Raw genomic sequence first — 13,754 nt, 5'->3', positions numbered from 1 at the left:
TTTAAACACTTCATTTCTTTTTAGAGCAGTTTAAGGTTCACAGTAAAATTGAGAGGAAAGTACAGAGGTCTCTCCTATACCCCTTGCCCCTACCCATGCATGTCCTCCCCCATTATCAACATACTTCCCCAGAGTGGAGCGTTTGTTACAGTTGGTGCACCTGCATTGACACGTCACTCTCACCCAGAGCACATGGGTTATGTTAGGGTTCCTTCCCTCTTGGTGTTGAGTACTCTGGGTTTGAACAAATGTAATCACCTATGTCCTTATACTTCTGAGGGTGGAATGTCTTTCACTACTTGTATGAGGTGTACTAGGAAATATCTTAAGGAGCTGTACATTTAGGTGCTTATTAGCAAAGGTGGCAACTGGATAAGAGACCCTTACATTCACTACAGTGAGCGTGTAATTTCTGTTAAGTGGAAAGCTTCAGTCCAGCTGCTGGAGATGGAAAGTTGTCTGGTCTTCAGGACTGGCTCTCAGCGCTGTGTGGATGGTGTGAATACTGGTGTTGTGCTGGAGCCCAGTGGAAGGGAGAATCTGGCCTGGGGTGCTGGGGAAGGCTTGGCTCCTCTCAAATGTCAACCCTTTGCAAGTTTGTGTTCTTGTAGGGAAACAGATGGATCAGCACACAGGAGTTAGGACGCCGTGCTCATGGGTATGGTCTTGCTCTTCTACTCATTTGACTGTGTGTCTGGGTGATCTATTCATTCCAGTACACAGACAGAGGCTCCTAAATTTGCTTGGGTCTTGGGCCTTAGTGCCACCCTAACTTTTTTCCCCATGCCCGTAGGCCCAAAGAAATACCTGACAGTTAAGTTTATTAAGTACTTAGGTCTAAATAATAAGCATTTATATATTTAAAACTAATAGATGTTTGAAGAACAATACACATAAATTGAAAAAATTTATTCTTAAATAAGCACAATAACTTATTAATGAGATAGTACACATATCTCATTGGGATCAGGTTGGACACCACCACCCTCATTTCCTGTTCTGCATTTCTCCTTGCTTGCAAATTATACTATTTTCCATGGGAATGTGTGTAAATTTAAGCAAATTTTTTTGAGACGTACTCTACAAATTGGGGTGGGTTTTTCTGAGAAATTATCTGAGTAAAATTACTTTGGGTTGAAATAGCTTTCGAGTTAATAGATTCATATATCTATAAAAGAGAGGGAAAGAACCAGTCATAAGAAATGTCTAGACTGGATCATCCCGATTTTGGCCAGGAGACATGTAACCCACCCCTTCTGGCAGCTGCTAGGGTAGTTCTTAATTGGGATCCTTTGGCAACAGGGTTGTTGGCAATGAAGTGGCAGAGCTCACTCAGGCCACCAGTTCCCTCGAGCAGCATCTCTGCTCTCCGCCTCAGTTGGTGCTGCTGCCTGAGCATCTATCTCCCTCTTCCCTGTCCTTCATCTCTTTCCTCCTCTTCCTTCTCTTTTTCCATCCTTCTTTGTTCCCCTCCCCCTTCTCTTCTCCCTCACTCCTCCTCGCCCCCTCCCTGGGAGCCAGCTCCTCCCTGGAGCTGTACTGCAGACCCGCCCTCACCTCTGCATTTGAAGGACCGTGAAAACAAAGGAAAATGGGAGATTAAACAGTCAGAAACTGTTAGTCTGACAATTGTATCTTCAATAAAGACATTTTATATTTAACAGCGTCCTTTAAATATCAAACAATCCTGTGAGGAAGGTATTACCACTGTAGTTTGTAAGGGAAGAAATTGAAAGGATGAGAATGGAAAATTGATATTTTTGAGTCCCAATTGTATGTCAGGTACCACTAGAAATGTTTAGTGGCTTGACCAGGATTACACAGTAATTGGGAGAGAATACATTTGACCCTGGGTGATTTAATGAAATTTATGTGAGCAGTGCATATGCTGAACACTAGTTGAGTGTATGAAATTGGGCTTCTAGAGGCTATCTTGTGCTATAGACACCTAAATCTTTTCTTTTTTTCTTTTTTAGTATCTACCACAAGCCTCAGTGGGTCTGACAGTGACACTGAGGGGAAGCAGCGTGACTCTGACTCTTTTAATGATGCATTCAAAGCAGACTCTCTCGTGGAGGGAACTTCTTCTCGCTATTCCATGTACAACAGTGTCTCCCGGAAGCTTATGGTATGTCCATGCTCGGGTTGGGTTTCTAAAGCTCCACCAGCAGAGGGAGAAAAGAAGAAATGCTACCGCATGAGTTTTTCTTTTGCTTTTCAGCTACTGAAATTTAGCAGTGTATGGCCCGCCTTTTGATAGAGTTATCAATCACATTGAAGTCATCTGTGGGCAGTGGCTGGTTAAACCTGCTTTTCCTGCCCCATTCAGAGCTGTATCACCCTTTGGTCTTCTAATGAATGAATTCTTGTTATGAGCATGTGTGAACATACTTCTCTACACACGGATGTGTGTCGATGGGTAAAGAGGCATGTGGTGAATTTTTGTTCTGGTGAATGATCTCAAAAGATATGAATAAAATCCTGCTCACTCCCAGGTGCCTAAAGTAGATGGGAGTAGTACAGTCTTTTGTATCGCTTCCAAAAGAAGGCCCAGTTATCTTCCCAGCTCTGTACACCACTGATGTACCACAGAAGGAAGACGACTACTAGAGCTGCCTAGTTTCCTCATCAAACTTGGGTATATATGCAAAAGTTGGAGAAATCCAAGTTTGCTTTCCATCTAGCTTCAGAAATATTACGCTCTTCCATTTTCTGTTGGATCCATTTAAGAATGAGAACTGCCAGTCCTGAAGTCATAGTTGGGATTGTAGTTCAGGTGCTGTAAACTTTGGGGAAGTGGAGATAGGGGGAGTGGTGACAGCCTCTGACCCCGGGAAAGATTTGTTGCCGCTATAGGAATTCCATCTGGCTCTTGAGCTGCTAGTGCCCCTTCCAGAGGGGATGCAGAGACCCTCTAGAGGAAATCAGATCTTAGAATTGGAGTTCTTTTATTAGACAAGGACCTATAGGGTTTGGGATTCAGGCCTCTGATTTTGAGGGTATAAAAGTGGGCCCAGTGATTCTTGAGTTCAGTGTGAGCTTGTAGACAATAGTGGCATTTTAAAAAATGGTTCAGTCTAGGATCTTATAGTACCTTCCATACCTCAGTTTATAATTTTTTTATTTTTTTAATATATTTTATTGATTATGCCATTACAGTTGTTCTAATTCCCCCCTTCACTCCCCTCCACCCTGCACACCCCCTCCCCCACCATCCCTCCCCCTCTTTGGTTTATGTTTACGTGTCTCAAGTTCTTTAGATTCTATATTTCCCACACTATTCTTGCCGTCCCTCCTGTCTATTTTCTACCTACCATCTATGCTACTTATTTTCTGTACCTTCTCCCCCCTTCTCCTCCTCCCACTCCCCTGTTGCTAACCCTCCATGGGATCTCCATTTCTATGGTTCCACTCCTGATCTAGCTGTCCTCTTAGTTTGCTTTTGTTTTAGGTGTGGTTGTTAATTACTGTGAGTTTGCTGTCCTTTCACTGTACATGTCTTTTATCTTTTATTTCTTAGATAAGTCCCTTTAACATTTCATATAATAAGGGCTTGGTGATGATGAACTCCTTGAATCTGACCTTATCTGAGAAGTGCTTTATCTGACCTTCCATTCTAAATGAAAGCTTTGCTGGATAGAGCAATCTTGGCTGTAGGTCTTTGGATTTCATGACTTGGAATACTTCTTTCCAGCCCCTTCTTGCCTGGAAGGTCTCTTTTGAGAAATGAGCTGACAGTCTGATGGGAACTCCTTTGTAGGTGACTGTCCCCTTATTTCTTGCTGCTTCTAGGATTCTCTCCTTCATTTTAATCTTGGCTAATGTAATTATGATGTGCCTTGGTGTGTTCCTCATTGGGTCCCACTTCTTTGGGACTTTCTGAGCTTCCTGGACTTCCTGGAAGTCTGTTTCCTTTGCCAGATTGGGGAAGTTATTATTTGTTCGAATAAGTTTTCCCCTTGTGGCTCTTCCTCTTCCCCTTCTGGTACCCCTATAATTCGGATGTTGGAGCATTTAAAGATGTCCTGGAGGTTCCTAAACCTCTCCTCATTTTTTTGAATTCTTATCTCTTCCTTCTTTTCTGTTTGGCCATTTTTTTCTTCCTTCTGGTCCACTCTATTGATTTGAGTCCCAGTTTCCTTCCCATCACTATTGGTTTCCTGTGCATCTCCCTTCATTTCAATTAGTTTAGGCGTCATTTGTTCCTCTAATTTGTGACAGAAATCGACCAGTTCTGTGAGCATCTTGATCACTAGTGTTTTGAACTGTGCATTTGATAGGTTGGCTATTTCTTGGTCACTTAGAGTTATGGGCTCTGGGGCGTTGAGTTCTTCTTGAGCCATGTTTTAGTCTGTTCGCACCTGTTACGTAGGAGGAGCGGAGCCCTAGGTGTTCACCAGGGTGGGGAAACTCAGTCACTGGGTTGTGACGCTGTATGTGGGGGCGGGGTCAGAGAAGGGCAATGGCGGCTCTCTCCACTGCTTCCCGCTGCTGGGGCCTGCGTGGTCTGTCTCACTGCTCGCTTCTTCAGTGGTTTATCTGCGTGCGAATGTGTGACCACGGTTAGCCTGCCACCTTGCACCCTCACTGAGTCCACCCATTACTACCCCAGACGTGGGATCCGCCCATGCCTGCCTTTACACTTGGGTCGGGAGATCTTTCCTGCCTGACCCCACTCTGCTGATGGCTCTGCCCCTCTTACCGGTCTGGTTGAACAGTTCATTGTTGTCAGATTTCCGTATAGTTCAGTTTTCTGTGTTTTGGCTGCGTTTTTGTTACTGAAACTTCGTGAACTTTAAACTTGGTTGTGAGAGGAGGCACAGTGTTTACACCTACACCTTCTTGGCAGAAGTCCCATACCTCAGTTTTACATGAAGTGATTTTTCAGTTAATCTCTCAATTTGGGCTCCTATAGGCCCTCATTGTCCTTGCCTAGCTGAGGTACAGGAGAAGTAGTCACTTGAAGTGGTTCCATTTTAAATTAAGCTTTCTTTATCAACTCTACTTGGATATCTACTTGTCAGTCACTCACACACATTAGCTGGAAGGGTAGCTGTGCAAATGTCCAGTGATATTCATTAGGTGCCTTGTACTTTTAATGGCGGCTGTGAGGTCCCTTCTCATTTATCTAACTTCTGGCTGCCGTAGACTTTCACTTCAGGATAGACAACCCCTGGGCCCACAGTTAAACTGCAGCTACTTATTTATGCTTCTTTCTTTATTAGGTTAGAAGAATACTTGTAGGGCTTTTCTGATTTTCTTATCGTTTAGCACAATGTCTGGTACATGATAGGGGCTAAATAAATGTCTTTTTATTTATATAAATGCTCCATTACTTCTCTCTTTCAGGCCAAGATGGGCTTCAAGGAAGGTGAAGGATTAGGTAAACACAACCAGGGTCGGAAGGACATCGTTGAAGCCTCTAATCAGAAAGGCCGAAGAGGCTTGGGTCTGACTTTGCAAGGCTTTGACCAGGAGTTGAATGTGGACTGGCGAGATGAGCCGGAGGTAAGTGGTGTGGGGAGGAGGAGGCAGGAAAGCCACTTGTGTTTTGGGGTGCATGTCTTTAAGTAGTTATATTCACAGACTAGAAGTCTCCAGAGGCAGTATGATCAGGGTGGTTAGTGGGGTTGAACTAGTTTCTTACGTGGAAGGTTCTGGGGATGTCCAGAATAGAAAACAGGACTTGGGTGGGGGAATGTTAGGATGTGGATTTGTTTCCTGTTGCTTCACATAGGACTAAGATCAATGGGTAGGAGGTGCTGGAAGGTAGAGTTTGCCTCCACACACAGCTTTCTGCTATTGACTAAGAAACCTCACAAGGTAGTGAGTTCCCTTCTGCTGAAAGGATTCAAGTGGCTGAACGAGGACCCCACTCCTCTGTTGTGTGAGTGGATTAGGGGCCCTCTAAGGTCCTCTCACCTCCTTGAGCTTATGACATCCTGGTTCTAAACAGGTGTTTGTTTATGCCTTATGGCTTTTTCATTGTAGGTTTAGTCTGCTTACCTACCTGGATACTAGTTTGTTTTAACCCTAAATATCAAAAGAAACTCATTCCTTTTCATGGCACAGGTAATACTGAGATTTTATTTTTATTCATTCATTTATGCCTTAATCTTATTCCACAAAGGATTTGAAGTAGGTATAATGAAAACCCCTAAAAATAATGATGAAATATTATCATTGTGGAGTTGAAATTAAAGAAAATAGAAAACAAATGTCTAGTCTTCTATGCAGTTGCTGTAATTTAGCTTTAGATGTGGCTCTGAACTCTGAAAAATTGAATTGATATTTCCAGTTCAGGAAAAACTTCCATGAACCTGTGCATGATAAAAGCCCAACCCTGCTTCAGAGTAAGAAGCCCACAAGCCCAGAACTAATGGGTTCGGGGTGGTGGGGGTGGTCCTACTGTTTTGCCTTGTAGTTGTGAGGCGATGAGACCAGAGGAACAGCAGATGAGACAGTGCAGAGAAAGGTAAAAATTCGTAATGGGGTGCTAGGTATAGGTTTCTTCTTCAGAAATATTTGGTGCTTTCTGTGTCCTCATTTGTGTGAAAACAAGTAAAGAGCCCTGATCCTCTCAGTGGGGCAGAATTAGAACTGACTTTGCTAACCTTGAAATGCAAAATTTGCTCATAAAATCTCTGCTTTTAATGGAGGCAGGCTATTGAAATTCTTTTTAAGCCAAGGCCCTCCTAATTACCACCTGCCATATAATTCAGTTTTTCTCTTACAAAAGACACCCGATCTTTAGGCTAAGAATTTGGTTTAACTGTTAGGTGGTGGCTACTTCTTGAAGGTAGAAGAGTCTGAGTGGCCTGAGGCTGACTGTCCCATAGAAGCACCACAGGGAAAGCACGCAGTGGCTTCCGTAGCTCAGGAGTGGAGAGTATAAGGCTGGATGCTTTGGTCCACTTTGCAGGTAGCCTTGTAGTTAGGCTTCCTTGGGTTAGATTGAGTCTGCTTTTTTCCTCCAAAGGGATATGTATCAAAAGTGTATATGAACTTTTTAAAAAAGGGTTTATAACAGGACCATTTATGCTTAAAGGTGATGAATTTGACCCAGGGAGAAAAGCCATGATTCACTGCCAGGTTCATTAACAAAAAGCTTCAGTAATTTTTCTTTTAAACTTTTTTTTGTTGATGGTGGCTGCCCTAGAGACCTTGTACTGTGATACCATTTTATGACTTTCAGAGCGTGTAATATTGCCTTTAACTGCATTGCTTCAATTTGCAATGGTGAATCTCCTCTCCACACTCGCTCAGGAGGGAATGTGTAAAGCCGCCGTGCAGGTTAGCCACCTACTTAGGTTTCATGATCCATGTCTCTCTAGCCCAGTGAACTTAGCCCTGGCTGCACATGAGGTGCATCTGGGGACTTCTGAAAACGTACTTGTACCCAGTCCCCACCTCAGACCAACAGATAGTATACTCTGAGGGGGGGGCTCAGGCATCAGCACTTTTTAAAAGGACTGCAGATGATCCTAATGTATAGCCAGGTTGAAAACCACTGATTTAGCTTGATAAGGAAAGTAATTGAAGATTAAGAGGAAACAGTGAGTTAGAGATCAGTTTCTACCCTATCTCGGAATGAAGAGGCGAGGAGCCCTCTTCACATAACACGTGCAGTCCTCGTGTGTGTAGCACTTCGAAAGGCTTCGGTGGGTGGGGCTCATTGCTTTGTGTCTTCCTTACGTGATTGCCTCCTCACAGACACACGTTCTGTGTATCCCCACTGCCTCTTGCATCTTCTTGACTGTGCTATCTGAGCACATAGTCCAGAGCAGGTATTCATAAAAAATATTAGAACAAATGAAATACACATCGAAGGTTTGGGAAGTTTCTAGGGATCCAACTAGAATTGGACCTGGCCTTCAGAAGTTAAACTTTAGAATTCTAGCTCACCATTCTCGTGTCTGACCACAGCCTTTGGCCTCAGCTCCCCAGACCCTCCCCCTCTTGGTTATTTTGGGGCAGTCCTGATGCGTTAGAGTACAGCCCCGAGGGTCTGTCTTACCTGAGGTAGCTTGCCTGTCTTTTGTTTGCAGCCCAGCGCCTGTGAGCAGGTGTCATGGTTCCCAGAATGCACCACTGAGATTCCTGACACACAGGAAATGAGTGATTGGATGGTTGTGGGAAAGGTAGGTTTTCGGGAAGATGTGCTCTGAAATTGTCGGTGCTTATCTCCTGACCTTTCTTCTCTTCAAGTTGGTGTGTGTGTATTTATGCTCACGTGTGAAAAACTTGAGTCTGACCATTCTGGCAGGGATAAAACTCAAGAGTGCGCCTCAAGGACTTTACAGACATGCCCCTGGGAGATGCGGCAGACGGTTGTTTTCCTCCTACTCATTTAACTTGCAAGACAACACAAAATGCGTAACTTTTATTTTCCTCACAGATGTTTTTTAGAGAAGCTTATTATACATCTGTGTATATTCTGGTCACTACTGGGCTCTGTTCCAGGTGGATGAAAAAACACTGTACCTGTCCTTAGAAAGTAATGAGGGTATTAGAGAGGGAATTTGTTTAATATCCTTCTGGAAAACATTGAGAATGAAGTAGATAGCTACTACATGAATATGGTCTGGAGAGCAGTTCTCAAAGCGTAGGGGCCCCCAGGGATCTCCAAGACACTTCCAGGGGGATCTGCAAGGTCAAAGTTATTTTCATAATGATACTGAAATGTTTTTTCACTTTCATTCTCTCCTAAAGTGTCCAGTAGAGTTTTCCAGAGGTTGTGACATGATATCACAACCAATTGAATGCAAACGCGAATAGGGGAATCTGGGTGTTTTCTATTCAGCCAGATACTAAGAGATTTACAAAACTGGAAAACAGTGCTGTTCCCCTCACCAAGTTAATTTTGGAAACAGTTATTTTTCATAAAAATGTTATGTTAACATAATATTGTTCTTTTAAGCTGAATAAATATTTTAACATTTTGTTTTAATTTCTAATAACAAAAAATAATAAATAAATCTCGAGTATATAGGTATATTAAGTGAAAAATAAATAAGCAGACAAATAAGTAAAAGCAAGCTCTTGAGGTCCTCCATGATTTGAAGAGTGTAAAACTGAGAGTGCCAAGGTTGAGCACTGTTGCTTTAGAAGTAGCTGTGCTCAGATGTGAGTGTGGACTGTATCCCAGTAAGGCTCTCTGAGCCCTTGTTTACAGTGATGCTTCCAGGTCAGTGCCTAGTGTCCTGTAGTCATACTTAGCACAGAGCAAGAGGCTTACTACTTGAAGGACAGGCTGCTGTTATTTGGGGTAGTCTCCCTCCTTCTGCCTTAGGGACATAGAGCTTGAATGTCTCCTTCCTGTTTGCTTTTCTCCACCTCAGCATTCGTGGCTTTTGTATCCATATGGTGCTATAGTCAGAGCACCCGAGGGACTGCTCCGTCTCACAGCCCTCTGGAGTATAGCCAGAAGGGTTTCTCGTTCCCACTCCTCCGGGATTGATGTTCATTGGCAGGGACTCAAGCCTCCTCTCTACTCAGAACCCTAGTTTCTTCATTCATCCCCCCAAATGCAGTCATACGCGGTCATTATTTTCTTTTTAATGTATTTTATTGATTATGCCATTAGAGTTGTCCCATTCCCCCCCTTCATTCCCCTCCACCCTGCACACCGCCTCCCACCCACATTCCCCCCCTTTAGTTCATGTCCATGTGTCACAAGTTCTTTAGCTTCTACATTTCCCATACTATTCTTGCCCTCCCCCTGTCTATTTTCTACCAACCATCTATGCTACTTATTCTCTGTACCTTCTCCCCCCTTCTCCTCCTCCCACTCCCCTGTTGCTAACCCTCCTTGTGATCTCCATTTTTGTGGTTCTGTTCCTGTTGTAGTGTTTGCTTAGTTTTTGTTTTAGGTGTGGTTGTTAATAATTGTGTTTGCTGTCACACATGGTCGTTATTGACTGTTTTCTTCTCCTGTAGCGAAAGATGATTATTGAAGATGAAACAGAGTTTTGTGGGGAAGACCTGCTTCACAGTATGCTGCAGTGTAAGGTAAGGCCTTGTGGCTAGAGCTGCCGTTGGGAACTTCATGTGGGGCGCTGTGTTGGGCTTTTTTAGTTGTTTTAAATCAGTTGTGGGTGGCTGAAGTTTAGCTAATATTTTCCTGAAGATCAAGATGTGTAGCTTGAACATTTCTCCAAGGTACCCTTTTCCTGGTGACTGTCCTGCCTTGTAGTGTTTGTTGTGCTGTCCTTGTGGTCAGTAGCCAGGAAAGGATCCACTTAATCTCAGTGGGTCAGTTCATTGTAGTCTTGGTCGGGGGGTGGGGAGAGCTGGTGTAATGAGAAGTTTGGAATCATTCTTTAGCCTCAGATAGACCTGAATCCAAATCCTGGTTTTGCAACAGTTTTTATTGTGTGACCTTGGGCCAGTTGAGAGTTTTAGTTCCCTCATCTATAAGATAGGGAAAAAATACTTCCTAGGGTTGCTGTGAGAATCAAATAGAATACTGGGGGTGAGGCTTCTAACATGCAGGGTGAATGTTAGCCTTCCCTGATATCTTGTGGCCTGAGTTTTGGGCCAGGAAGTGCATTGCCCAGGACAGAATGAGCCAAGGAAACTGAGGAGGAAATGGGTTGGAGAAGCAATAAGGCCCTAGACTAGCCTCACAGGTCTTATTTTCTGACAGGCAGAGGGTTGGGAATATCCTTCCAGTGACTGGTGCTCGTGTGAAGTGAGGCTTTCTTTCAGAGAGGAAATAGGATGGAGAAGGGATCCCTCCTGTGTGGTAGGTCTTGGTTTGTTTAGTCTCTCTCAGTGAGCCCTGGTCAAGAGAGCCTTGGTATCAGAACTCTGGTCCTTGGAAAGTTGCTGCTGGAGTGGAGAAACATTTGCCGAGAGGAATAGCAATGCCAAGAGGTGGCCCTGTGCATTACCACGGTTGCCATTTATTAACCAGTTACCATGTGCCAGGGACATGCTTACATTTGATTTTTTCGCATTTTACCGGTGATGTAGTTGAGGGTCAGAGTGATTGAGTAACTTGGCCAGGGTCACACAACTGGTCGTTTTTAAGCTGAGACACAGCAGGAGCCTTGCTCTGTGGAGGGCTGCTTGTTGGGCCCCTCCAGTTGTTAGGAGCCCTGTCCTATCCCAGAGGGTGATGCTAACCCTGAGTTTCTGATTCTCTTTGGGCAGAGTGTGTTTGATGTCCTGGACGGGGAGGAGATGCGGCGAGCGCGGACCCGGGCCAATCCCTACGAGATGATCCGAGGAGTCTTCTTCCTAAACAGGTTTGCTGACGTCCCCCCCCTTCCATCCCCCCCCCTTCCATCCCCCCGACGCATGTACCCTTCCGCCTTTTCTTTGAGCTTCAGCTTTCTGTATGTCTGGTACTGAATTGAGCTTCTCTGTCTGACTTTGTTGTAGGGCGGCAATGAAGATGGCAAACATGGATTTTGTGTTTGATCGCATTTTTACGAATCCACGGGACTCTTACGGGGTGAGAACAAGTTTCTGCTTCTGAAGTCGTGGTGTTAAATGGGCTGAAGCTTCAGTGGCTCAGAAATTGCCATTTGTGCAATGCAGTTATACCTGCTATGTGTTAGAGATACACACTTTATGCTAGAGATGTAATTTGCTTGGAGCTCCTCAGATGGGGCCCCACAGTATTTTCCATGGTCCCAGGAGTGCCCCAATAAGCATTGTCTCCAGGACTTCATGTCCCAGCCCCCAACTCTGCAGATCCTCTTGCTCACTCCAGGTGGAGGTGAGTAGGGCTTGCAGCAGTGGAGAAGGGAATCCTGGGCACGATCAGCAGGTGTGGCATCTAATGGCCTAGGGAACAGGTCGATGAGGCCACAAGTTAGAGCATGGGCCTGCCTCCTGCACTCACTAAACATGTATTATCCAGCCCCTACTTTGCACCAGGCACAGTGCTAAGGCACCAGGAATATAATTTGGAATGAGATAGATGTGAATCCTTTCCCCATAGTTAGGTTCTGGACATTCCGGTGGACGTGAGAGCTGGTAAGTGTGCAGGGTTGGGGTATTTGTAAAGCCTGTTGTGCTTATTGACATATGAGGCCAGTTGTCACCAGGGCGCTTTAGCCTGCCTTTGTACCATGGGTGAGGTGGAGTAGAAGGGGGACCGTGCAGTCCCTGGAGCGAGCTTATTTTCCAGTTATTTGAAACTGACATCATCTGACTGGGGTGCTGTTTCTGCTATGAGAGGGGAGTGCTCTGCGGAATGTTGAGAGGTGAACGAAATGTGGGCCTCTGGAGCCTTCCGCTGATCCATTTACAGTCAGTGTCGGGGCTGTGTCATAGAGGGGAGTGCAGCACTTACAGTCATAGGTGGTGTCACTTAAGATCACACCTTCTTTGTGCCTCAGCTGCCTGCTCTCTGAAAATAGCCCTACTAACCTGCCACAGGGCCAGTGTAGGGCCAAAAGGTTCTTAAGAGTTGTTCCCAGCTCTCAGATCTGTGATTTCTGATGTGGCTACTTTCCCTTCCTGCCTCTTAGAACAAGTTTTGTGTGGGGTCATAGTTATCAGGCTTTGGTCCTTCTCAAGAAATGGTAGAGCAAAATGATCTGTGCGCTGCGTCTCATTTTTCTGAACACACACCCTCTGTGACGATAGAGAAAGAATAAAGGAAATTTCATTCTGGCATTACCTTCTTCCATTAGGCCCCCTGATTATCCACTCACTGAAGAAACTTCTTTTCCAGGCTCTTTAGTGTTTCAGTTCCACCTGCCTCACTGCTTTCTCTGTGCTGGCAAAGCTGGCATGGAGACCCCTCCAGCCTTTAGTCATTTCTCTCCCAGGTCTCCCACCCCATTTTCTAGTACCAGCAGTCAGCACAAAAGCGTTCTTGAAATTAGCATCTTGAGAAAATTAGGTTGATATAATGTTGATTAAATTTTCTGAGCTCCAAATGATTTTAAACTCCTGCCTGGCAGAGGAGCTCTGTCAAGCTGATGGGAAGTCACAGCATCCTTTTGGGCTTTTGAATGAAAGTGCCTCCAGCAGCTGGTATCTGATTATTGTCTTTTGCTGTCAGGAAGGTAAAGCAGGCACCAGGCCATACCATTCAGGTAGAGGGTGAAGATGTTAGTTACATAGGAAAAGGCAGCCGTGTTTGTAATGCTTCAGGCAGAGTCTTGACCTGAATTGATTATTAGTGGCCATGGAGAATTGCCCTTTCAGGGATGTTTCTTTACACTCTACTCTAAAAAGTGATTTCTCTCCAGCCCCTAGTATTTTCTTCTGTTTTAAAATCTCTGTTTTTCCCTGAGCACCAGAGTGACAGCCAGGGCCAGTAGACTTGGTATGTTTTTCAGGTGAGCAGAGATGCTTTGGAACAGTTACCAGGAAAGAGGGAGTGGCTGAAGCCCCAGCCACACACCAGGTTTGCTAGTGTCTTTGGCTCTTGGATCAGGCAAATTATAGATGATGAGTGAGTGTGGATGCAGAACATGAAGCTTGGGGTGGTGTGGAGAGGTTAGAGGTGGAGAATGGGAGAGGGAACAGAACTCAGGGTTTTCCCTGGGTTCTGCAGGTGGTGGTAGGTTGAAAAGAGACTAGGGCAGGAAGTAAATAAATTGTGAACAGGAGTTGGAAGAGACAAAGGAAAGAAGGGAATTTAGGTTCTTTGGGTACATGGAAGTGTATTATAAACCATAACATCACGTGAGGAATTTGTGTGCCTAGGGATGTTGTTGAGGTAAGAAAACATGTTTTGAAGTGTAACAGGCGGCAAAAACTGAAGGTAGATGTTTAAGTTTCAGTGC

At 44.6% G+C, this 13,754-nt stretch overlaps 1 protein-coding gene across 4 annotated transcripts in view; it reads left to right on the top strand.

The window, feature by feature from the left end:
* The window catches only part of CMTR1 (cap methyltransferase 1), a 44,628-nt gene that overhangs the window by 7,993 nt on the left and 22,881 nt on the right, over positions 1–13,754 (top strand). For all 4 annotated transcript variants that reach the window (XM_037063272.1, XM_037063270.1, XM_037063271.1 and 1 more), the window contains exons 3-8: positions 1,977–2,128; positions 5,350–5,508; positions 8,049–8,141; positions 9,940–10,011; positions 11,158–11,252; positions 11,389–11,461. In XM_037063272.1, coding sequence (XP_036919167.1) covers positions 1,977–2,128; positions 5,350–5,508; positions 8,049–8,141; positions 9,940–10,011; positions 11,158–11,252; positions 11,389–11,461 — 644 coding nt within the window. The remainder of the gene's footprint in view (positions 1–1,976; positions 2,129–5,349; positions 5,509–8,048; positions 8,142–9,939; positions 10,012–11,157; positions 11,253–11,388; positions 11,462–13,754) is intronic.

Source organism: Sturnira hondurensis, unplaced genomic scaffold (genome assembly GCF_014824575.4).
Source record: "Sturnira hondurensis isolate 20B ecotype Veracruz unplaced genomic scaffold, ASM1482457v3 Scaffold0014430, whole genome shotgun sequence".
Classification (NCBI taxonomy): Eukaryota; Metazoa; Chordata; class Mammalia; order Chiroptera; family Phyllostomidae; genus Sturnira; species Sturnira hondurensis.
Note: the sequence above shows the minus strand (reverse complement) of the source record. Positions and strands in the feature narration are given on the sequence as shown.